At 37.6% G+C, this 27279-nt stretch overlaps 1 protein-coding gene across 2 annotated transcripts in view; it reads right to left on the bottom strand.

Annotated features, from left to right (window-relative positions):
* SLC12A2 (solute carrier family 12 member 2) overlaps positions 1-27279 on the bottom strand; it is a 65201-nt gene that overhangs the window by 28503 nt on the left and 9419 nt on the right. For both annotated transcript variants that reach the window (XM_074569191.1, XM_074569190.1), the window contains exons 2-10: positions 17756-17875; positions 13893-13968; positions 13277-13372; positions 11325-11464; positions 9598-9708; positions 6470-6578; positions 5901-6028; positions 5729-5813; positions 1848-1996 (exon numbers count right to left, since the gene is read on the bottom strand). In XM_074569191.1, coding sequence (XP_074425292.1) covers positions 1848-1996; positions 5729-5813; positions 5901-6028; positions 6470-6578; positions 9598-9708; positions 11325-11464; positions 13277-13372; positions 13893-13968; positions 17756-17875 — 1014 coding nt within the window. The remainder of the gene's footprint in view (positions 1-1847; positions 1997-5728; positions 5814-5900; positions 6029-6469; positions 6579-9597; positions 9709-11324; positions 11465-13276; positions 13373-13892; positions 13969-17755; positions 17876-27279) is intronic.

The following is a 27279-nucleotide window of genomic DNA, read 5'->3' as shown; positions in this document are numbered from 1 at the left end:
GGCACTTTCAGCCTCAGAACCTGCTGGCTTACAAGCTGCAAGATAAATACAACAATCTTTTAGGGTTTCGTTTATGTTTGTGAAGTATTTCTTCTCAGTTATTTAACCTACAGAAAGAAGTTACATGTTTGCATGAAGGGTCTGAGAGGTACACAAGCTTGTAGCCCCCCCCCCCCACACTGTGCCTTGCATATTAAAAAGAAAAAAAGAAATCTCTCTCCTTACAGCTACCAATCAAAGCTACTACGTGGAGGGCAGTTCAGTTAGAAAATGGACAACAGTTTATCCATAGGTAGGCAGTCTCTCATGCAAATAATATCCTTCTGACATCTTCTGAGAAGACGGAATCAGGCTCTTCTCAGAGATGCATAGCAAAAGCTGCGAGGATGAGAGAAAAAACAAACAGCAAGGGAAGTCCAACTGAGTATTAGAAAAACAAAATTCCACAGGGAAAGGGGCTAAGCACTGCAGCAGGCTGCCCAGAGGTGCTGTTCAGTCTTCATGACAAAGTTCTCAAAACCCCAACAAAAAGTGGGGCGTGAGGGGCACTGCATTTTCTATGCAGCCCCTGGCCTTGAAAGTGACTTCTCCTATCAAGAACACATTACTTTTTCCACCAAGAGAAGCAATAATAATTTTGGAGCTAGAAGTACTCTTCAGACCAAACGGTAAGAAACTAGAACATTACTAACTTATTAGAAGTACAAGCAACATTTATGGTAAGCCACCTTACTGAACTTATGACTTAAAAGAAAAGAAACAAACAGAGGAAACCAGTTCTATGCTATTCTCAGCTGTACCTTTGATCACCTGCTGGGCTCTTTTGAGCTTAAACAAATGAAGAAAGTAATCAGATTTTGCACAATAACTACTCCCACAAGAGCAATTCTGAAGTGTTTCTAAATACACACTTTCTCTAAACCAGAAAAAAATAACACCACACAGATATTCAAATAACTCCACTATAAAAATGTATTTTACTCTAATAGAGTGGCCTGCATTATTTCAGCATGTACAAAACCAGTTTTCCACCCAGCCTTGCAGGTAAGGCTGTCAGCCTAACGTGTGAGCTGTTCATGTAAGGAGTACGTGTACCACGTGTACTTCTTATCAAAACCCACAAGCCAGACACCGTTTTCATTAGTGGATTTCAGCTTGATCTCTAGCCAACTTCTTGCATGGCTATTAGAAAAACTTAGGGCAAAGATGGACTACCCCAAAGCAAGTTTAAGTTAATCAGCAATAAGTTTTCCTTGGTTTCTTCAAAACCCCTACCAATAGTTCTTGGACATCCCAATTACCTGTGAAGTACAAGTTGAAGACTATGAATTACCCCATGACTTCTAGAGGATTTTTAAATACACTAACATTAAGTTTTATGAAAATTCACAAGATTCTTACCATAAAAGAGGATACTGTGGCAAATACAGAAAACATTCTTTAAAAGTCAGCATATTTTCTAGGAAACTTAAAAAGTTAAGCAACAAGTTATTGACAGAGGCTACCTATGATTACTATGCATCACTATTGAACGAAGAGTACTTCTATCCATATCACTGAATGAGGACATTGTTAGCTGAAGAGAGAAACTGGCAGTCACACCACCTAACCTATGCAGTTTACTCAGAAGAAGAGTAAATATTTACACCACCTGTGTATAAACACCCTAAAGTTTTTAGCATAGTTACGTTGTTCTTCCACATACTAGCTAGAGTGTACCACTATTCCAGATAAACCTTGTATTTATGGAGACAGGCATTTTTAGACTATGATTTTTCTTTATATGCAATTCAAAAAAAAGAAGTAACACAAAAGCCAACAAACAGATTTAGGAAAAAGTTTTATACCTGGAAATTGTTCATCAGCCCATACTGACACCCTGTCTGACAGGATGAGAAATCATAGTTTAATTTGCAAGCTGCAGTAGTGCAATTCGTCAGCTCGTTGACAATGGTGTTATTAACGTTCCCTGTGGCATCTCGCACAACACAGGAACCTAGAGTGGACACAATCACAAAAAAAAAAAGTATTAACAGACTGAATCTAAACTGAAGTACATGTGTCAACCTCAATTCTCTTTTTATCTAAGCATATTCTCACAGAGCAGCATTAAAATATGGCATTTACATTTTTAATACATTTCAGCACTAAGCATATCTTCACAATGAAGAACAAATACAAACAAGCAAACTAACTGCTCTCTTGCCTGAGATGATCTTCAGCTTTTGAATACATCTGAGTCTAGTAAGAAAAGGAAAGTTTGAACACAGAGGAGAACAATGTCAACAGAATTACAAGAAGTTTAAAAGCACAATTTTAGCTCAACATATTATTTCTCCGAATCATGAGTTTCCACACAGGTCTTTAACTGAAGTTAGTATTATGCACCATCACTTGATTTGGTAGCTTCTCTTTCTGTCAACTTTCCTAGAGGAATGCATTTTTGTAGTTTATGTATAGATACATACAGACCGGTGCGCATAGTATTGCGGTTACTTCTTCTCCAGTCAATATGGCTCAGGCATTCAAAAAAATTTAGTTTGTCATGAAAGACTGTTGCAAGACATTTTGCAATACTTAAAACAAGCCACCTCCTATGTGATTGTGGTATTGTGAGTTGGTTTCTTGGCGGAAAACAAAGTCCATTCCAACAGTCCCACTCCAACCACATTTTTTATAATTATCCTCAACTGCTGTCTTCAATTAATCTATGATTATTTATAATTTCACTGGTCAAGAAAATGCTGGAGACACGGCATTTCAGCCCTTAAGTACTAAGAAAAACTAAAAAGTACTAAAAAGCCCACATGTCTTCTCCTTCAAGATTTTTTGTCTCAAAAAGGACAAAACAAACTAGAGCAGACTAAGTATTACTTAACATTCTATGGTTTAATAGTTGAAATAGTCAAATTGTTTGGACACCTGCAAATATTTCTAGGAACAGGACTTAAATAAGGAGTGGGGAAGAGAACAGGTAAGTCTACAGAGCAGTAGCTAGTAGAATTCCCTTAATTTGGTCTTTTCCAATTTTCAGATTTATTTTTCAGTTACTTATTAGGCCGAATTGTTTCAATTTCAGTAAATTTTTATATTGATCATTTGTATTATGCTTTTCCTGTGGGTATGTGGAGGGGCTGGTTTTTTTTTTGTTGTTGTTGTTCTCTTTTAAATGGGATTAAAAGCTCTGTATGAGAAAAAGTTCCTTCTCTTCCACTATGCAGGTATTTACCACAGCCATTCAAGCAGTATGCAACAGATACTGACAACAGCTGAACCATTTGGAGATACCATTTTGTCAGTAATAGATTGCAGTGTCAGACCCATTCAGTTGAGCAGCCCATTAAATAGCTACAGTGCACTGTGACAGTCCTCCTCTTCCTCATTCCCTTTCTCATAGTTCAGATCCCACTGGCTGGCAGCTCTTCACACACGGAGTCAAAGTATGACAGTAAGGGACAATGGCACTATGAACAAACTTAATCTGAGCCTTACTACGAGAGAATACAGAACAGAAGCCAGCTGTGCAGGCTCCATTCTCAGAAGATACTTAGATGCAACTAAGAATCCAGACATTTTATTTAATCCTCATTCAGAAAAGTTTTATTTATAAGATTCTGGCAACATTTTCCCTAAGAACCTCTAGGTCTTCTTTCCTGTAAAAACAGGATTTCACCTTTTCATAGGCACATTCCTGCCAAAGTCAAATGTAGTTTTGCCACACTATAAGCCTGGAAAGGTTAACAGACCATTTGTACCAAATTATCACCTAACTACACGCAACCAGCAAGAACTCAGAGATACTACCCTGAGTCCTTCAGACTGCAGTTGGGAGTGCTTAACTTTCTGTGGTGCTACAAGCAGCTATAGTTAGGCTCTCACTAATTAGTTTCACTTCCCTGTGTATTAACCCTACTCGGCATTTGGGGTTTTTTATTTGAGCTTCCCTTGGTTTTAAAGCAATAGAAGTTCTTTGAAATGCATCTTTCAAGAATTTTGACACAGAAGTTGCTTACGCAATCTTCATCCTGCCACTTGCAAATCTGAATTAGTCCCTTGCTAAAACTTTCTCCTCAAAGCTGTTATCTTTTTGAAATAGGCTGCCTAGCTCTACCAGTAGGACTAGCAATTTTCCTCTTCTGAGCCTTCTCTACTCAGTTTCTTAACCCTCTTACTTGCTACAGAGCATGCAAATACTGAGTTAAATTCAGAACATCGTGTACCCCAGACGTGACTACTCAGTGCCATTTACTAGCCCCTTCAAAGTTTTAATGACTTGCCTATCACCACTATGGAAACTTACAGTGGGGAAAGGAAAAGAAGTATTTGTATTTGCCCAGTTCCTGATCTACTGCCTCTAAAATAGCTGAATTCCACTTGTGTCATAATCTCTGACTTCTGCAATAGCACTGGCCTTTTCTAACTAGCCAAATTCTGAGTGTAATTTATGAGATGCAACTAAGGCAGGACATTTCTGATGCATCAAACAATTTCACCATTTTGCCAACTGTTCCTTTCACAATAGGAAAAATTAGGTTTTTGATGTATGAAAGATGATCAAAGTATTCCATTAATAAATGAATATTAATGAGCTTTTTTATCTCATGTGGGTTCAAGTTCTGAAGTATTCAAATTTGGTAGCAGAGGTCTATGTGGTCAATCTAATTAGGAAACAAGTGTAGGTCATTATCCTGCATAAAGCACACTCACTTCAGAGCAACTATTTGGCAGAACTACAGTACAATGTTAGCCAATAGACTAGCGAGATTGGTATCTTTGGAAAGGAAGTTATCATTAGTGCTAAGATCAATGGTACTTTTATAAATGAGAATTTAATTCAAAAGGCAGCACAGCTAAGATAAGGCAAGGTCTTTCATGTAAGAAGACTGATCAGTACTGCCAGAAGCTAATTTACATGACACAAATAAGAACATTTCCAATCATAGGCAAGAAATAGGTGAAATACGATTACAATCTTATGTTCTTAAGGTTATTAGAATAGAATCATTTTATGGGTGTGACAAACCTGGTTGACCATTGCTGCTCTAGAGTAAAACTGATATAGAGAGTATCAAGCCCTGAGGCACTTTCTACAGAGAATTTCAAACCACCTTGGGGTGGGGAAGACCAGGAAGAGAAAGGTTATACAAGACTCAGTCAGATCAGTCTACTATTGTTTCTCCTCTTTCCACATGAAAACAAAACTACAGAAAATGTTTCTGAACATGGCAACACTTCGGAAAATGGGCTGGTCACATGAAGGTACTACTCCCTCTGCAGAACTACTGCTCATGCATCCTCACCAAAGAGCTGTTTGATCATCCCACAATTCACTTCAGGTAAGTCGCTGACTACCATAATCCTCAAACTAACACAAGTGTTTGTTCAGCAAATATTTTCTGAAAACACACTTTTCTAATCCAGGGATTATCCCACTGCTAAATTATAATAAATAGCTGCAACAGATGAGGGAACGTCCCTACAAAGTCTTTTGTCATGTGTAGTATGAAGCAGTCACTAGCCTTAGAAAAATATTACTCATTTTAGGAAATTGTAAAAACAGCTGAAAATTGAACCTCCAACAATAAAAATTAGAAACCTCTGGCAATTATGTCCCCATGCATTAAAGTCAATTACATAACAACTTTACATAATTAATTACATAAACCATATCAAAACACTCCCTCAGAATGAATGTGAAAGGATAAAATTAAAAACATTCTCTATTTACCTACAGATACTGCAATTCCTGCGTAAACCAATGTAGTAATTAAGATGGCCAACAACGTTCCTTTAGGTATGGCTGACTGAGGATCCTGAAAGAAAAATGTCAGTGGACAGTGATGACACAGACAAAGGTACAGTCAGTATTTGTGAACAAGATTTGCTAATTCGATACTCACCGCAAGATCACCTGAGATATTTGCACCAGCAAGTATACCAGTTGCAGCAGGGAAGAAAATAGCAAATACAGAAAAGAAAGTTTCCTCATGTCGGAAATCTGGTCCAAAATTCTCCATAAATATTTCAGCTGTAGAAAAAGATTTAAGTCTATCAATATTCATATAGAAGCTACAGTATTAGTCCATTCCAGCCATTATTAATTCCGTGAAAAAGCTGAAAGTCACAGCTCTATGGCCTTCTTGAAAATTAAGCGTAGAACATTTAAGTCCTAATTCGTCACTTTGATGCAAAATAAAAGTCAACACAGTAAACTTAAATAGCCTTTAAAACCAGAACAAGTACTTACAGTATCATCCAGCTTTTAAAAATTTATTATAATTTCTATTAAGCAGGCAGGACCAAGTTTTGGCCCAACCGCTTTAAGGAGCAAAACTGCAGAAGTTGAAAGAATCAGGAAAAAATATCTCTATAGTTAAATAGGACTATAAGCTATTTTAGATGTTTAAATTAAGATAACATGTCTCCTCTTTCCAAAAGTATTGTTACCTTACTAACTGTTCCAACATACCTTTATAACCAAAGAAACCTTTAGGCTTCTTGCTATCCAAAGGAATAAATGTTCCTATGACAAAGTCTCCAATAGCAAGTACGAGGATCACCAGTAAGACTATCTGGGCCTGAAAGATAATAATTGCAGTTACACAGAACAACTTTCCCTTTTTCATAGTTTCAAGCTTCAATGTTGTGGTTCAAAAATGTAAATATTTACGGGATTCCAAATTCTGCTTAGTCCTCTCAGTTTGTTTTCCACAAATAAATAAGGCAATCTGGAGATAACATGTACCAGGATTTCTAATAAAGGAACATGAATAACTTCTAAGTTTAACAACCGTTCAAAAGAGGATTTGTTATAACCATACCTCTCAAATTTATATTTTTAAGAACAACATACTTAAGGGAACTATTTTCTCTATACACCTTCCAAAAGGAATGGATTTGAGGAGACTGAAGAAATTCACAAGAAAACAGCTAAATGCACACAAATGCTAGGAGTATTGCCTTGTTAACCATGATCATAATGCTTTGCCTTATACTTTAGTATGTGATATTTACTTTACTAAGAATTTTATTACATCAGGAATTAAACAGCTTTTTTTTGCTATTTTATGCAACAGACTGTTACATTCTCATGTTCTTAACCCTTATTTATTAAATTAAATATCAGACTACCATAATTACTTGTTTATTTCTAGTCTTCTTGAGACTTTTTTTCATTACAACCTAGATTTTTATCCACTGTTCAATAAAACCATTAAAAACCCTACACTTGGAACAAGAAGTACTTTAAACCATCCAAGGCCTTGAAAGCACGAGTAAAGATGAATCCAGGCATTGAAGAGATGGTTCAATTTTTACATTTAAATGAGCAACCACACTGCCCTGTTACCTTTTGTATTATTTGATTCCTTATAAAGGTATATGCTAATGGCGAAACTATTTGTAGTTTGACCGTTTTTTTCAGGCTTAGGATCAGAACTTAATATGCAATAGCACTGTGGCACTGATGATTATTACGAAACAGTTTTCAGTTCTCATAGCCTCACAAGAAAACAGGGTAGTAGAGCGATAAACAAGAGCATGACAGCCAAGAGCAGAGTTAGAAGAAAACCTGAAGAAACCAGTTTGTCCATCATATTTAATTTCTCCTTTGCCAAGCCAAGAGAATAGGTGAAAGGTGTAAGGATGCAGCTGGGTGCCTACAGAAGTCTTCAATAAGCCCATGGAATTCAACATGAAGTTACCACAAAACACTTGCCACAAGTGGATTTATCCACTAACAAATCCAGGCTTCTCCCTGAAGCTAAGAGCATTTTCTGAATACCTTCCTTATATTCAAACTCTCAGACAAAGAATGGGCTTCTAAGACTTCAACACAAGGAGCTGAGTGGCAAGAGATCGCAAACTCTGAAAAGTCACTTTTTAAGCAGGCTTCCCTGGAATCCCAGTCTCTCTTAGCTCACTTCAAAGGCATTATTATAGATTCCCCTCGTCCCATTTTCCAAGGCATTCTCTAAGTCATGGGGGAGACACAGGAGACGTAGATACTTTAATCAAGAGGGAAGTATTAGCGTTTTGCTATGCTAAGCTGTATGTTAACCCACGTGAAGTGCTTGTTTGACAGGTTCAGTTGCTTACCATCATTCCTACTTGTCTTCTTCGATGATGCAGAAACCAAGCCAACAAGCCTTGATTTTTGCACTGAGCACAGGATTTTTGAAAGCTACCTACTTCCTAATCAGGATGATGCTGCAGTGATACCACAGTTCAGGTTTGACATTAAATAACAGGAGTATTTCTATGCAATCTATTGTTACAGAACTGCTCATGCTACAGAGCAAAAGCACAAAAATACTTCTCATGATTTTAAGTGACAGCAGCCAGAGGGTTAATAACAACTAATTCATTCAAAGGAAAAACTAAATGGTTGAGATTAAGATGGACAGTATTGTTTGGAAGTCAGGTTCATAAATATACCATTACAAATTGAATTTACAAAAAGTGAAGGACTACCTGAGAAAGGTAAACCATTTTTATTTTTACAGAAGTGTGCTCTTCAATTTACAAGTACAAGCCAAAGTCAATTTCTGTAGATTCTTTTCTCCCTGTAGTAGATCCAAGTAATGCACTTGATCTTCATTTCCTTTTTCTACAATCCCTAACTCTCTCTCTCGTTTCGATTACGAATATCATCACCATGTTGATGCAGGAGCGTAATAACCTGTTTTATCACTTACATGAAGATGCTTCTTCAGTTGCCTCTCACTGCAGGAAATGGGAGCTATTCTGAACCAAATATCAAACGGGAAGGGAGATCAAGTGAGGCTCTTCTCAATTATTTTTGAGCATACCATGGACAGATATTCAGAAAAACCCTACCAGGTACAGAAAACAGTGAGCAAGCTACACTGCTTAGTAATGCAGAGCAGAAAGTTAATAAGGTAACCTCTGTATTAAGGTATCCTAGCATCTGTACGTGTTTGTTTCCACAATCAAGAGCTGACCTACGACTGTGCAGCCACAAGGTAAGGAAAGCAGGTTACTCCTCCTACAGAGTCAGTCATCACCACCAATGTTCACAACCCTCCTCAATGCTTGGCCTAGTGACTGCATCACACCCTAGCTGCTTCAAAGTGAAAACAAAACCAGAAGGGAGTGGAAGGGAAGGTGAGAATACGGGGTTTGAGTTAGCAGAAACTATACAACTTTAGACTGGCTTCAGCTCCAGCCCTGTATTTTCCATCCACAGAGCTCATTTGAAGTTCCCAGTGAGGAAGATTCCAGCGCTACTGCTCTTACCTTTTCTTACTGTGCTGTAGTTGCCCAGAAGAGGGTAATACCATTAACGTATTTAACAGTGTCATCAGGAGTAAATTATGCTGGATTTTATGTTCTCATAGATGCTTGAGCTTCCAGTGGAAGTAAGTGACCTAAGGTCTGAAATGCTGTCCAGACGTGCACATGCTAGTGCTAGGCAGAGAGCTGTTACATAAAAACTGCCCACTGACTGACTTCTACCAGGTCGTGCATGCAATACAGAGTGCAATAAACATGTTAAAAATAAATGACAAAGCTGAGGTAGAAAATGGAATGAAAATTATGAAGCACCAAATAAAAGAAAACGTGATAGTTCCTTACTTTTGCCTCCCACTCCATTCCAGCAACGGAAATACCCAGCAATATAACAACTGTGATAGCTCCTATAATTCTGATATCATTCATTTCATCAACCATCAACGTTCCATTTTCCTAGGAAAACAAAGAAAAAAAATACACAGTCATATACTTTATCAAGAACGTATCTTCCCTACTGCAGAATATTGGCTGTAATTTATTACTAGAGTTAACCTTTATACCACAAATTTACTCACTTTAAATTCCCTGTATGGACACAAGTAATTTGGTTTCTGCCTTGTTTTAAATAATGTTCTAAATAATGATCTAAATGGAAGTGATCATTTCCATTTGTAGCCCATCCCCAGAGAGAACAGCATGTCTTCAACTGACAGAGAATTAATCAAGCAAGGCAATTGATACCATCTTGCACCTATACATGTATGTTACTTGTTGTTCTAATACTACTCTTACTTCTTTTAATGTATTCAAAACTTCTTCCCATCTACAAAAAGTATGGTTGAGTTCATCCAAGTATTACATTTAATCAAAACATCCATCAGAAAACTAATACATGGTTCTGTTTAAATTAAGGAATTGTTTTTAATAAGCGGAACTCCTTTGAAACTGAGCTTAATATAAACTTAGTATAAACTTCATATAAATTATCACTTACAAGAAACAGTTCACTAATAGGAATCTCAGCTTTAACAACTTACAATTCATTGTCTTATATCTGTACTGCCACTCTTCTCAACTGCTGTCTTGGACTTCACCACAAGTTACACTTTTTTTTTTTCAGGGAGATAAACAGTGTGGGAAGTTTCCATTTTACACCAATGATAATTTGTTTTTTTACCAAAAAGCTACCAAATTAGAGTAGTATTTTACTGATGTAGCATTAGTAATCTTGTACTTCATTCTGTGTCTTTGAACTGGTCAGGGCAACCCCTAGTATCGATACAGGCTGGAGGACGAAGGGATCGAGAGCAGCCCTAACAAGAAGGACTTCGGGATATTGATGGATGAAAAGCTAAACATGAGCCAGCAATGTGTGCTTGCAGCCCAGAAAGCCAACTGTATCCTGTGCTGCATAAAAAGAACCGTGGCCAGCAGGTTGAGGGAGGTGATTCTGCCCCTCTACTCTGCTCTGGCGAGACCCCACCTGGAGTACTATGTTCAGCTCTGGGGCCCTCAGCACAGGAAGGACACGGACCTGCTGTAGTGCGTCTAGAGGAGGGACATCAAGATCATCAGGGGGCTGGAGCACCTCTCGTATGAGGACAGGCTGAGAGAATTGTGGGTGTTCAGCCTAGAGAGCAGAAGGCTCCGGGGAGACCTTATTGCAGCCTTCCAGTGCTTAAAGGGGGCTTATAAGAAAGATGGGGACACACTTTTTAGTAGGGCCTGCAGCAATAGGACAAGGGGTAATGGTTTTAAACCAAAAGAATGAAGATTCAGACTAAATATACTGAAGAGATTTTTTTACGACCCGGGCAGTGAAACACCAGAACAGGTTTCCCATGGATGGCGTCCCTGGATGGCATTCCAGGGATGGCCCCATGCCTGGAGACATTCAAGGCAAGGTTGGGCAGGGCTTTGATCAAACTGATCTAGTAAATGCCCCCGCTCATTGCAGGGGGTTTGGACCTTTAAAGGCCCCTTCCAACCCAAACCATTCTATGATTAGATGACAGCTCAAACTTGAATAAAGGATGGTGTAATCAACATAACCACTATCATCCATATACCTTGAGCAGCTCCACAACTGTCTCTGCAAAGCCAACAACATACATTGCTACTGCAACAGCATTGGCAAATGCAAAAATCAGACCTATAGCACCACCAAACTCTGGCCCCAGACTTCTGGAAATTAAGTAATATGCTCCTCCTGAAAGAAAAAAAGGAAATAAAAAATTATGTGAAAGAGACTAAGAATAGACGGTCATCAGCAGTCTGAAGTTTGCATGAACGAGATGCTATTTATTCTTGCATTTTCCTTGATGTACTGGAAAATAACCTAAAACTCAGTATTTTAGGGACAGGCACGCTGAAGTTTCAGAAATGCACTTAAAGTTTTTAAGAAAAGACACCAGTTGGAAATAATCACCTGACTTATGCACCATATCATATTTTTCAGCTGTGCAACCAGTTCTATAGTTAAAAAACAAATTGTAAAACACAAACAGCAGTATTACTGGGGTTTTTATTTCAAACTATTCAAAGCATTTGTACCTAGTTCTACTATTACATACTTTCATTAGCTATAGCTCAAGAAACTGGCAAAGCAGTCTAATAAACCCACTCAAGTTCCAAACCTCCATGACTTGTTTCTTAAAGCTCTGCTTATTAGGGGAATTTTCTGCCCCACAATGGGACCCTCAAAACAATCACATGGACACTCTTTTTCAGAACCTATTCTTTCTATTTTTGAGCTTGACAAATACAACATCTCAAAGCCCACATGTGGCAAATGGAAAACTGAGTATCTACAGCATTAGCTAAGAGTAAAATTAAAAAAAAAATGTAGGAAAGGCACATTCCTCCAATTTAAGGGTAAGCTTTTTCCAAGCAACAAAGTTCTCCAACTCCAGTCTGAAGTAACTGAGTGCACATTAAAAATTTTAACAAGAAATCCTAAATTTCACTGTATTACAGTTCTTGTGCAAAACATACATAGGTACACAGCTTTGACACACTGTGCAAATGAGAATGTTAACATAAGAAAAACATTACTGTAATGTAAGAAGATTTTCTTAGAACAACTGTGATTTTATTCTATAGTTCTTCCCATTCAGCACTTCAAATTTTCTAATGAAGTATTACTTTGCAAGAGTGACTCTAAAAAATAAAGGCTCTGATATGAACAGGAAAATCCAATCTGTATAACGCAATTTAAAAAAAGAAAGGGTAACTAAACTTGGTAAAATGCTAAGATTCATAGCTGATCCTTCCCATTGGGTCTGTTTAGTTTGTGATAATGAGGTTTTTTCTCTTCACTTATAATCAACAGAACTTTATAAACTTCTCGTTTAATTCCACCACATTTTCTACTAATAGCAGTCTTGTAATATTTTGAAGAAGTCTGAGCATGTCAAAGGCACCAACCACTTAAACTATTTTGTAGGAATTGCTGCGAACAGCACATAAACCATGAAAGAGAATGAAAACCACCACCCTCAGGAAAGCTGGAGATAATTAAGTGATTTCTTGAATAAAAAAAATCACTATAGAACAAGAACATGTCCCTTTGTATGCTCTCATATAAATAAAAGATGTGTTTTTTCGTTACTAAGTTTTATTTCAGGACATGAACACATACAAGCACACATGCACACTCTTAAACAACGAGTGCAGATGCATATTAAGACCATATTCATTTCCAGATATGCGTTCTCTAAAAATGTTTGTCATTCCAAAAATTGAGAGAAGGTAACATTTCTTCCACAGTGACAAAGAAAGCCACTAGTCAAATCAAATTAGTAGGCTAATTATTGATGTTTCATTAATTCTATGACTGCTCAGTCAATTACAGAACACAGGGAAGACTCTGCTTCTCAGAAAACTAACTCTTCTGTACATTTTAGCCACACTGTTTTTTCCCTGTTACTAAAAAAAATAGAAAATAAGTCAGAGGTTCCATCCTTAAGGTGTATGCTTCAGAGTAATGAAAGCTTTAAAAGCTTTATGAAAGTAAGTTTACCTCCTCTTACAAACCCATTTGTGGCTATTGCTGAAGTAGACAGTCCTGTAATAGTTGTCACAACAGTGGCCATTCCAATAACCACAACAGACAGACCTTTTGGAAAAAGAGGGGAAAAAAGGTGTAAGTCAAGCAGTATTAAAATGTACAAATCTTCAACTTAACTTGGTTTACAGAATTAGTCTTGCAAATACAACACAAATTTACTGTGTGTGGTTCCAGACACTCAAGCAAAAGGCTTCTTCACTCCCCTTTTGTACTGAGAAGTTTACAGGATACAAACAAAACTGGATAAATGTCCTCTTTAATCAGCAAGGTAAAAGCTGCATCTTAGAGCTTTAAAGAAACACATGCCTTTTGCAGATGAGATATTTTCTGCAGTTAAGCCTTTGAAAAAAACTTACAGATGTCAATTTTAAGTTACATACCTTACAGCTAAATGAAAAAGTCTAAGTAACTTCATACTGCGTAAAGTTTTCATACGGGTAAGCTACCTTAAAAACTGGCAATATTAAGGTCATTTTCTACTTGTTTAAAGTGTAAGCTCAGGATCAACATGTCTTTAGGATCATGTTTAAAAGTCACTGAAACAAAATTACAGCATCAGTACACATACCTATCCCAGCTTGTCCTACAATCCATGATAGTCTGATGAACAGCATCACACCCCAAATATTTAACATACATCGTACCTAAGATAAATGAGAAATTTTACATAGGTTAGGTCTTACACCTGCAGTCATTTCCACTAATTCTTCATTTCAGTTTTTAATCCTGTTGAAATCATCTTGCAGTCTTTCCTCACCACTTCTCAAATTATTTCGTGACAATAGATTTTTTTAATTAGACAAGATAGGTTTGATTAAAAAAAAAAGGGACCTAAATATGATTAAAAAGTTACTAACGTAAAGTTACAGTAATTCAATATCTGACACCTGTAGTACGTCTAGACAGAATAATAAAAAAAATGTAGACCCCAATATTTACTATTGAAAAATTCATGCTACAGAACACGTGACTAGAAGTAAGACTGTGAGGTCTACAATCCTAGTTCAGCTCTCCCACAAATCTCCCCTAAAAAAAAGAGCTAAAGCAATACCCTACTAAATAATTTATTCTTTTTAAAGAAAAAAAAACATTCCTAAAACTTTTGTATCTTACAACACAGCTACACGCTAACAGGATAGAGACGGGGTGGGAGGAGGAGGTGACATGCATGGAAGAGGCCCCACCATATAATAAACTGCTAGAAAATGAGAAGAAATATGCCCTGTTCACTGATGGGTCCTGCTGGATTGTATGAAAGCATCAGAAGTGGAAGGCTGCTGTGTGGTGTCCTACATGACAAGTTGCAGAAGCCTGTGAAGGACAAGGTAAATCGAGCCAGTTTGCAGAGGTAAGAGACATTCATCTGGCTTTGGACATCACCGAGCGAGAAAAACAGCCACTACTTTATCTCTATACTGATTCATGGATGGTGGCAGTGGAAGCAGGTAAACTGGCAGCGCAGAGGCAAACGCATGTGGGTTGCTGAACTGTGACAAGATATTGCTGCTGTGATAGAGAATCTGGCTGTGAAAGTACATCACATAGATGCCCATGTACCCAAGAGTAGGGCCACTGAGGAACATCAGAACAACCAGCAGGTGGATCAGGCTGCTAGGATTGAAGTGGGTCAGGTGGATCTGGACTGGAAACATAAGGGTGAACTATTCATAGCTCAATGGGCCCACAACATCTCAGGCCACCAAGGGAGAGATGCGACATATAGATGGGCTCATGACCAAGGGTGGACTTGACTATGGACACTATTGCACAAGTTATCCATGAATGTGAGACATGCGCTGCAGTCAAGCAAGCCAAGAGGTTAAAGCCTCTTTGGTATGGAGGGCGATGGCTGAAACACAAATATGGGGAGGCCTGGCAGATTGATTATATCACACTGCAACAAACCCACTGAGGCAAGCAACATGTGCTCACAGTGGTGGAAGCAACCACCAGCTGGCTGGAAACACACCCTGTGCCCCATGCCACTGCCCAGAACACTATCCTGGGCCTTGAAAAACAAGTCTTGTGGTGACATGGCACCCCAGACAGAAATGAGTCGGACAACGGGACTCATTTCTGAAACAGCCTCATAGACACCTGGGCCAAAGAGCATGGTATCGAGTGGGTATATCACATCCCCGATCACGCACCAACCTCTGGGACGACAGAACAATACAACAGACTGTTGAAAAGTACACTGAGGGCAATGGGTGGTGCACCTTTTAAAACATTAGAATACACATTTAGCAAAAGCTACCTGGCTAGTTAACACCAGGGGCTCTACTAATTGAGCTATGTGCCATAGAACGGGATAAAGTGCACATGAAGAATATGCTAGGGAAGACAGTCTGGGTTAGTCCTGCCTCAGGCAAAGGCAAACCCATCCATGGGATTGCTTTTGCCCAAGGACCTGGGGGCATGTGGTGGGTGATGTATAAAGATCAGGAAGCTCGATGTGTACTCATGGGGATCTGATTTTGCATGAGAACAGCCGATAAATCAAATTGTGTGATGTTAATTGCTAAATAACCCTGCCACTGTATGTCCTCATTACTATAATTGCTATCAGTTGTACTACAGTAAGAATCACCTAAATTGATGACAGATGGACTTTGATGAAAAAACGAGTAAAGTGCAGTGGTGATGGGATCAGAACTGACCTCAGCAGCTGGTGCCCAGCAGCTTCATTCAGATCTACACCTTCAGCCCATGGACCATGGGCATGAGCCACACTGGGCACACCAGCCACAAGATCCAAAAATACAGCATGCAACATTTCAGCACCATACACTATCTCACCTGCCCTGAGAAGCTGTTCTAAAGGACATTTTAAAGGGATGGCCCATAGACTAAGGGCATTATATCTGTATGACTATATATGTACATATATATACACATATATATGTATGTACATATATAAAAATACATGTAAATAAAAAATAAGAGACAGGGGAAAGTGGTGGCAATTCATTAGAATCTGTAAGATCTGGACATGATGCAGATAGTATGGAATAAGGGGTTCCCCAGTTCTTCCCTGTGGCAGGGAAAGCTCGAGAGAGCAGCCATGTGGTTCTTTGTTGCCTTCTGAGGCTAAACCACAACAAGGGCTTAGGGCTCTCTCTTATCTAAAGAGTACAGTACTTACAAAAGGTTCAGCTGGTCATTAGGACTAGAAGTGAGACAAGCACCTCTCCAAAGGGCAAAAATCAAAAGTTTTCAGAGATTTAAAAAGGCTTTTGTAAAATGCAGATCACCTGAGCTGGTAATATTCACCAAGGTGGCTCAAGCCTACTAGGAAATGCTAACTGCAACTTTCAAATCACTGAAAAGGAGATCATCCTTCTTGAAACTTTTAAACAGACTTTGGAAGAAAGTGATCAGCAATTTTTATCCCTTTAATACTTTGCACTGTTGCTTCAAAAAATAGTCCAATACAGAATTTGGGTTTGGAAAAAATTCAAAGTCAGCTTCATACCTGCTTTAAAATTAACAACGCTGTCCTTGGTTGGGGTACATCAGTAGAAGTCCGTAATACCCATTTCACAGCTACCACAGGCACCCGACTTCCCTCAAGGTAGAGAATATGGCTACTTCAAGACTTGTAAGGAAGCTGCTAATACACAGTGGCAGCTTGCAGAACTAAAGTCAGGTATTCTGAATGCTCAGAACAGTTTAACCAAGTGTTGCACTTGCAGCCACCACTTTAAGTTCTTAAGAGCTCTGGAGAGTACATATTAATCACATTTTCTTGTTTCCAAAATATCAAAAATAAATTAATACAAACTTGTAATAAAATCCCCCATGTCACCCTTAATTTTTCACAACTGCAAATGAGGACAGACTCAAGTTTTTTCCACCGTGAGTATATTGTATTTAGTGTTAAGACTTACACAGCTTAGAAGATGATGACTTTTTGTAATAGTTCAACAAAATTTAAATACTTAATCCTGGTGAACTTTTGCCATATAGAGGGAGGTACTCTCCTCAATTCAGTATTTTTTGCTTCTCTAAAAATAAATAGATAAAAATCAAGCTTTCTAACACTTCAGTCCAAAACTTTACAGATGGAAAGTGAACACACATTAAATGTATTCTCTACATTTGCATTTGTCTTTGTCACTTAAGATTAATATGCAGTTTTTCTATTACGTATGAATACTTATATAATTTTTTCCTTCTTTGAAATTATGCAACTTCAAAACAGTAAAACCTGTGCTATAAAACCATGATCCCTTAAAATCCCGAAGTCCTGAAGTAGTTGCATCCTTAAAATTCAGTACAAGTAAGAGCAACCCTTCCTAAATTTATGGCATTTTTCACATCTCATACATATCTTTTCCTTATACAGCAGTATCACAATTCCTCTCAAAAAATAAGGTTATTAGAAAGATTGTATCTCTAAGAAACTGAAGTACAATACATCAAACATACCAGTACACCTTTTATCCAGCCAAACTTGACCACCCCTTTGCTATCAGGTGTATAAGTGGCAGCTGCTTCTCCAGCTGGTGTCCCTTCCTCACCATTTGCGTAGCCATCTTCAAAAGGCTCCTGGGAAATAAAAAAAAATTGATCTTTTATGTGATTAACAGAGTAGAAAGGGCATTTGATACGTTGTAAAAAAAGAAAAAGTCTACTTGTGTAAACAGAAAAATTAAAGAATGACACAGGAGAAGTTTTAAGATTTTCCTTTATGTTCCTTGCATGAGGACCATCTCACAGACTTCAAGGAACAAAAAAAAAAAAATTTACACAGACCACTTAGGTATTCTGCTTCAGTTAGAGCAAACTGTTAGCAGTCAGAGTAATAAGTGTTTTAAAGAATCAGTTCTACAGCCCTAAGAAACACATATCTGGTCTTTTACAAGAAGAGTTAGAAGACTTCAAATGCTGCAACTTCTACAGCACAGGAAGTTTTGTTTCTTAATCTGAAGCATATACTTTTCTACCACGTTACTGATCTCAGCTATAGCATTTTCTGTAGTTCAGACTTAGCTGTCATTTGATCAGTTTTTCAGGAAATAAATTATTCACTTCCCTGCAAACTATTCTACTATTCATTGCAAGATGATGCTGGTAGAAAGGAGAGTGGGAGAGTGTCATTTCAGGGAGGAGGGAAGAAAAGTCTCTTCCCTGTTCAAAAGGGAAGGATGAAAAATGCAGAAAACATCAGTCCCATGGACAAAGAGCAATGTGTGGCTTTTCTTTACAATTCAACTCTCAGACTTACAATGCAGAAATCTCAACTGTTCGATATATGTTAAAAGTATACGTGTATATACACATACTTGTTGCATGCTTGCTTTTCAAGAGACAGTTTTGTTTTGCTAAGCCAGGCAAACACCTAAACATTTCAACTCAAAGGTTTTCTAGACTTGGTGCAGGAAACCTGCAGGAAAGCACTTTAAGCAAAGTGTGTTAGTTATCCAAGGCAACAAGTACAAAGAACGAATATACTAGAAAGACCCCAAATACCATTCAGAGAATACTATTCAACAAAACAGTTCAAGCAGTATTTGTGAAGCGGCCTGCATCCCAGAAGGCTTAGAAAACATTTATGCAATTAGAGGTTCAATCCCAATGAGGTAAAGGGCAAAACTCCCATCCGCTAAGTAAAACACAAAACAGACTGGACCCAAATTATGCTTTCAAGAAGTATGTCCCATTCTGAACACAGTAAGAAAGTTTATTGTGAGATACATTATTAAATTCTTCCTCCTCCTGATACAATAACACCAAATATATCATCAGCACGGAATCCAGAGGAAATATTTATAGCATTGTCACTTAGGAAGGGTATTATACATAGCCCTTTACAATCAGCAGTAAACATGCAAACAGATTTAAAAAAAAATAATCAGATTATATCAACCTTATCCAAAGTTCATTATCCCAGACTCTTGCCAGTGCTTCTCCCACTGCATTATGAAATTATCATAAAAACAGGTCTACGTGCAACACATCTGGAGATCCTTTATGGCATAAGCTTTCCACCACCAGGCAGACTCATGATCAGTTTGCAGATCATTACCTTTAACAGACAGCTTTCTTAAATAGGCTTTCTTGTCTCCAGAAGGAATTAAAAAAGTAGATACATGTGTTATATATTTGTTTATATGTCTGTGTGTATATATATATATGTATATAATGTATTATATACATTAAACAGAGAACAAAAAGAAACATAACAGGGAATTACCCAGTTTGCTGAACTGCAACTCTTCTGAATAGAAGAGAACTAAGGGCTGTGACTTCTTGAGAAATTTGCACAGCCTTTGACCAGATGAATCTACTGATTTGCTGATTATATGTATTCAGGCACTCAAACCAAATCAAGCAAGAAGTGGTGTGTGATCCATTTAGAGCGGTAAGAAAAACAGCAAGGATCAAAAAAAAGAGAACTACCATGCTGCTACATTTAAGATTTTACATAGAATTAATTCTATCATTCTAGAAGCAGAATAATAATTAACTAGTTTTAATTTAAAACACACAGCCAGAAGCCACTCATTGGCTGAGCCTATGCTGACCTACCTAAACCGGAACTAAGAAAATGGAAAGCCCTCTAATCAGGCTCCTCATCCAACTCGGATGCACTTGAAGCTCATGACAGAAAATAATGAGCCGACGTACCGCCCTGTTCTGATACCCTTGAGTACTTGTCCTTCAGATAACTTTCCAGAAATGCTGAAATAAACCTCAAAATCCTTCTAGGTATTAATGTCTCCCTCATCAGATTCTGCTGTTTCCAGCGGCACTTACCATAAGTTTCTCCCCACTTTTCCCCCACCCACCTTCACAAGTGGGGAGGAAAAAAGAAAAAAAAACCACAACAAAAACATTAAAACAAGGGACCGATTAATAAATATTCACAACCATGACAACAAAACCTCCAGTCAAGCATGCAACAGTGTAACTGTATATTGCAATTCCTTCATATAAAATCCATTCTTACTTCTCATAGAAAAGCTTCACATTATACTTGCAACAAACTCAATTTAATGACGTTGCATTAGGGGAGTCACAATTATATTACCCAAGCAGTTTTTATGCTTTGGCCAAAAAAACTGCCAACATTTGATAACATCTTCTGGTCTTACAAAAAGGCATGCCATATCTCTAATAAAAAACAATAAAATCGTTCTTTGAAAAGACTGGTCAGGGAGGATCAAGGAACAGCTGGAAGAAATCTGTATCTTCATGTCCTAAAATATTGACACATTATATGCAACTATTAATGCTGCAATACTGAGTCACAACACTTTTTTTTTTTCCACAAGCTAGGTTTTGTTTACTGCACATTTAGGTTTTAAGAGAAGGTGGAGAATATCCTAGTATCTAGCATAACAGACAATTATATACTTCAGCATATGACCATGGCTGGCCAGGTATTGCTAGAACCTGCACCCATGAACAAGATGACCTCCAGAGGTCACTTCTAACCTCAACCATTATGTGATAGCTACACATTTCACTACAGTGCTCAAAAAAGCGCATAGCTCGGCCTGTTGTGTTCTGGGAAGGAGACAGTGGCTCGCAAATGATATTTTGAGTTATCAGTTACCAGATCAGCTCCAAGACATGCACACTACAAACACAAGAAAGTTTTGTTCTGTATGTCTTGTCTCTCCACACTATGCAATATTTCTTAGGAAAATATTCTGAAGCACACGTAAAGTGTAATAACTGAAAGGTTATTGCCGGTTATCAGTGCTAGTGGGTACCCGATAAAGTACCAGTGAGAACAGATATTACAGAGTGTGGGCACAAAAGAATTCCACTACACAAAGCTCCAAGTTCAGTCCTTTAATGCAAGATTAAGAAAGCACCACTGTGGTCTCAGCTGTAAATAAAGCAGGCATAGTATTTTTCATGCTTGTGCTCATTAGAAAACAATGCTTCTACTCAAGTCACATACTGAATGGAAAAAACCACACTAGCACTATTTTAGAACAGCAATACATGTACGATAAGATCTTCATAAACAGTAAAAAACACTAACACACTGTGGATTTGGAGGGGGTGTAACAAAAGGGGAAAGAAAAGAGAAGGTTTTAGCATTTCAGATCAGAAATGCTCTTATTAGCACAATTTTTTAATCAAAATGTGGTCTTTTATCTAATCAGTCCAAAGAACACTCAGAGTTATGGTGTTCACTTGCACTGTTAAAGAAAAAGTAAGATACACTTGCATGCTGACAATTCTATCTTACACTGATAGGAATTTAGCCAAGAAACGGTTAAATTCTGTTCCTACACAGGAATTTCTATTGCTGTATCACACTAGTGCACTGAAAAGCACAGATAATCTACTACTTCATCTCCAGTACTGGATCATAACAGTAAGTTATTTGTGCCAACTGTGAATAGCCTCCACATTTATTAGAAGTGGATTAATAATGAGAAAAGACTTGTTAGCTAGAAGAGATCTGAGATTTTTCACACACAGTTTGAAATACACCGATTCATGGAAAAGATTCTCATTGGTAAAAATGGCTATTTAGTTTTACTGAGAGTTCTTAATAGTGGTGTATGTCATGCAGCACATTTATTTGTGGTAAACTTATCTATCGTAAAGACAACATACTTAGGCCATGTTGAATCGTATGAGGTATTTATTTCAAGTACCACAACACAGAAGCCCCAAGTAAAGGGCATGATAACCAGCAAGTTTGTATCTAAGATTCCACAGCCCTCCTTCAGGCTGACTGCTTTCTTTGCAGCCTGCCTGATTTGGCATGTCCCAAGTAGTAAATAACTTCTTTAGCTAATCCTCCCTATTGCCATTGCTCTTGTGAAGAGAGAAGAGGCCAAAGAAGCATTCGAGACTAGACTCTTTTTCAATCTCTCAAGTTTGACCATTTATGGGTTTGGTACATGCCATATAGTATGGGCTTCTCCCCATGCAAATTCCATAGAAAGGGTTCACAACAGTAGCTTTTACTTGTCTTAGTAAGTTACAGCACTGAAGCTGGTTTAAGTAGCTAGTGTTCAAAATGTTAAAGAAAATCAAGAGCCTAGTCTTTTTAAGCTCCAAATTCTGCAAGAAAATATAAAAATGACATTCCACTACACTTAAGAGAACAGCTCCTTACATTTAAAACTGCTTTGTACGTACACATTCTGATATTGAGCATGGTGCTCTCGTCATTTAAAACACTTACTGAGAACAGAAAATAAGGGAAGCTGCCTGAGAACCATCTTTCACCAACCGAGATACTGACAGAACAATTCTGTACAGCAATACATCTCTGTTCTCACCAGCTACAGTCGAAGCCACAACAACAGGATCATGCTTTTACCTGACAGGAGCTTTGTTGTTAAAGGCGTTGCAGCAATCATCACGAACAGTGGAATCCTCCTTCACAAAAGCTAGAGACTTGCACACACCTTCTGCGCTCCTTCAATGCGGCTTCCAGTGTCGTTGCCAAGCTGTTCACTACGTCTCACCATAACCATTTCTTGTTTCAACTCACAAAGGTTAACTTTATAGGCATTGCCATTTTTAAGAAATTCCTTTTTGCAGAAGGAAGCAACCAGTAAAATGTATAGATCCAGCTGTAGCATGCCAGCTGCCTCAACAGTGGAAGAATCGTACTCACAGAGATTATACTCCTAAACAGCCCAACTCCATCGCTGCACACAGTTAAGATTACAGCTACTCAAGTACAAAACTTGGCAGTACAGAAGGGTTTCAGAGTTAACACTGCTCAAAACATACATGGAGGAAAAGCTTCTGAACACTTGCTTTTGCTTTTCTAATTCAAATGTACTTTAGCCAAAGTGTGGATAAAATAAAAATGACAGATTAAAGGAAGTTATCAAACAGCAGCAGAATTACTAAACGTTTTACCCCAGAAGATGCTAATATTTCCCATGATTTTTAAAGACTACGTATCTTTTCTTGGATGAGCAAGCTTTCCACTTTCCCTTCTGCAATGAACTTTCAGACTCTTCCTCCCACCTCACCTGTGACATTTCTAATGATCTGAATAAAAGGTTTAAAAAGTGGTAGATGTATCGTATACATAGAATAGTCCTGCTGACATAGGTGTTTGGCTCTGATGAGACAGTGACAACTTTTGACAACAGTTTGCACTGGTACAAATATATTTAAGTGTGATACTGTACTACCACAGAATAAGCCAGCTATTAAATGTTGACTGTAGGACACTAAACTGTAACAAACATATCTGTTGTTTAAACACTGCTTTTGCAGCATGCTAATGTTCACAGTCATGATATTCACAGTTTGTACCTAAGGGTCTTTGATAAGCTGTTTTTGTTTTAATACTTTTATCTAACCAGTGGTGAGAGAAACCAAAAGCAGTGAGTTTCCTTTCCCAAATGTTTACAACTCTATAGAATAGTTTTAAGCATATTGTTGTCCAGGGACACAAGAGAGTCCTTTGATTAACACTTTATCAAGAGAAGTCTCAAATTTGGTTGTCTGACTGAGAACACAAAGTATTTCAGTACCTAAATATGCGAGGAAAAATAAGTTCTTACCAGTCTTGGACTTCATCTGGTGATGCTGACTATTGTTTGTAACCATTTTTTCAACCAACCACTGTTCAAAATGGCTGAGAGACTGTTGTTAACTTTGCTCTGTAGACTAACAAAAAAAAAAAAATCACAGCAAGTTTTTATACCAAGTTTGAAAAATACCTCTGCCGGCTCTCACAGTTTCCAAGTTTTTTGGGTTTTTTTTTGCAAATGAAATAAACAGCTCTAAAAAGGTATTTTAAAATAAATACAGTATTTTAAAATATTTTACTCTACATAACACACTCTTAAGGGACAGTCAGTACTGGCAGGAACAGTCTATTTTGTAAGCTAGTAACACCAGCAATACTGTTGTTGACAAACAGCTATTTTCTTCCCTATACTGATCTTTATCAGAAGTGCTAACTATAAAGCTTTGTTAGATATCCTCATTGCTTTAATTTATGCCAAAATGAATTTACCTAAGCCTCCTTCGCATTAAAACCCCAGAATTATCCAGTAAATATCAATATCCACCAGAAAATATCAATCTCCGAGTGAAATAGTTACTTATTAAGAAAGGCAATTTGCTATTTAGACCTATCAAACAACGCAGAACAATTCTGTTAGACCTAGGAACTGGAAATTAACACAACTGAAACTCAATGTCTATGAAAGCAAAGTAACAAGGAAAAAAAATACATGCTGTCTACATCTCTCACTAGCCTTAAAAGAATTCTCTTTCTGGCCTAGCCTAAATACTTGCATAAAGTTATCACTGCATTACACAGTAACACTTGAAAGAGAAAAGATTATAAAACCAGAAAAATTATTCTGTAATGAGCACATCAAGAAAAAAAAATAAATGTCATACACCTGGACTTTAAATATTGCTTGCAGTTCTGCTTCTTCCTCACCAGTCCTCAGCTGGCATAAGGATTATGACAGGGTCATAATGAGTTAGTATGGAAACTTGAGAACTAGTGTGTCAAATTCTCAATTAATGCTCTGTAACAGCCCTCACTCTGATGAAAAAGCAGTGAAATTGCGAATTGTAAAACTAAAGCAGGTCACCACTTTCTACATCTTAATTACATCACTAATCTACATGTCACCAAGAGATGTAATAGTCTAAATCTTTGGTACTTCCAACAGAGTGGTAATCCAAGTGAACACAGTTACATTTCACTTAAAGATGGCTACTCAGAGTATCTTCCACAGACACCTGGAACAATTTACAAATTTCTGATAATTGGTTATTTAAAAACAAATTTGCCAAACTAGCAAAACAGATTCAGGTGTTCAGATTTTTCAGGAGTTAGATGGGAAGCTTCAGTGCTTAGTATTGCTACCAGTGGAAAAACCCAGTCAGGTAGCACACGCAAAAGAAGACATGGTAGTACACAAGTTCAAGATGTCTCAGTCTGCCTAAACACCTTCTTAGCATTCTTTTTATAAAACAAACTCAAAACCCACATGCTTTCAGGGAACACTGCTAGTTATTGTGCAATGGTGAGCTGTTGACAGCAGTTCAGAAAATTCAGCAGTCCTATTAGGTGCTTTACTGCTTGGTTTTAAACCAGGAATGAATTATAGCAAATTTGCTAATAGAATTTATAATTCCCACTCCTTGTTTGAAGTACACATAAAATGCTGCTACTTTCCAGTATCTTTACAGTCATAAGCTAAAAAAGCCTACTAACCCATTAAATGGCACCCAGCAGTTACCTAGAGCAACCTGAGATAAGTTACCCAGATAAAACATGATCCGTTCTTAAAACTCGGGATTCCCTTGGAATCAAGCATGAACAGCTTCAACCATTGGTTACTTGCCTCATTGAAAGGAAATCCTTTTCAAGTTTGCAGCCAAGAGACCAAAACTTAAGTGCTTTTGACTATATTACCTTCTCTACAATTACAAATTTAAAATACAGCAGCAAATGCTTTTGGCATCCACTTCCAGAGATTTTGAAAGAGATTGCACTAAAACACAGAGCATTAATGTTATCTTAAACTGAAATTAAAGTCTGTTGTACTTTGATTAGAGTGGAACAATTTTAAAAAGAAGAAATTTATAGTTACAATTAACATGTCAACTGAAGAGTTAGCCAGCTACATGTCTCTGCCATCACCTTGTATTTCAGTGTCTTGCAACTCAATACTGCTTTTAACAGAGAAATATTATGCAATATTGTGTGTGTGTGTATATTCTGATTTTAAAAGACATTTTTACTTTAATTCTTCTAAGGTGATAGAAAATCATGCATCCTTCCTCCTAACTCTTACAAGTGGTATTAGCTATTAACTAGGCTAGCAAGACTATTAATCAAGAAGCTTACTCAGGCAATTGATTTAAGTTTAGGAGTAAATAATTGTTCTTGCAAGGTAACATGTCTGCAAAGGACAGATAGGAACTTTGTTTATAAAGCTCACCACCACTTAATGTCTTACATGCATACGAATTTTTGACCTATCTCTAAGCTTACTAACTACATGAAGGCTATGGACTTCTCTCTTTAAGGAGGTGATTATGATCTTCCCCTCCTAATACAGAATGGATACAAACTGCAATCTGATAGGACTTTCACTTGAAGGAAAAGGTTTGAAATCAATTTGGAAATGAAACAACAGCAAAACTGCCCATACTTAACAAGTTACTTGAAGTGGTGAAAATAAACACAATCTGGTCCTTGACTGATCTTGATGAACTTGTCACAGCAGTATTCCACAGCCACTAACCTGTGATGTCACTTAAGTAATCCAGGCCTTAGAACATTGCATAATATTCCAAGGGTGATCTCATCCCTTCCTCTACCTGCTTTCTCTACTGCATCAGCAGGAATTTTGACTTTTCATCCCTTTATAAGCAAAAAAAAAAAAGTTTCAATGCTTTCCTAAGCATCACATCAAAATCAAGGTAGATTATTAATCAGTGCCTCTGGAAACAGCAAGTGCCAACACCATTTGATCTAGCTGTCATAACATCGCATAGGAAATTCATATTCAAATCTCTGTATTCCTAACAGAGAAGCACTAGCCTTATTTACATAAGAAAAATTCCAGAGGAAAGCACTGAAGTCTAGATAGCCATGCAAAGGCTGGCATTTGAAAGCCTGCAACCTGAATGGTGTGACCAAATGGAATCCTTTCGAGTAGTTTTGTTGACACCTGCAGGTATGCAAGAGCAGTATCCTATCTGAAATATAAATAGTTGGGGTTTTTTCTCCATACCAAAAACATGACTTAAAGAACAAGAGCATTTTGCAAAACCAGCAATATAAAGAAAACTCTCTACATCTTCATTTGTACATCCCTCCTTCAGCACAGGACACTATGAATACTCCAGGCAAGATGATCAGGAGAATTAGAGACAAATGAGAAAAGACCTCTGTTCAGCAGCTATACAGTGAGGCTACCCTATGACAGACCCACAATGCTTATGCTCTGCACTCCCAGAAACATTGTAGGTAA

Source organism: Larus michahellis, chromosome Z, assembly GCF_964199755.1.
Source record: "Larus michahellis chromosome Z, bLarMic1.1, whole genome shotgun sequence".
Taxonomy (NCBI): Eukaryota; Metazoa; Chordata; class Aves; order Charadriiformes; family Laridae; genus Larus; species Larus michahellis.
Note: the sequence above shows the minus strand (reverse complement) of the source record. Positions and strands in the feature narration are given on the sequence as shown.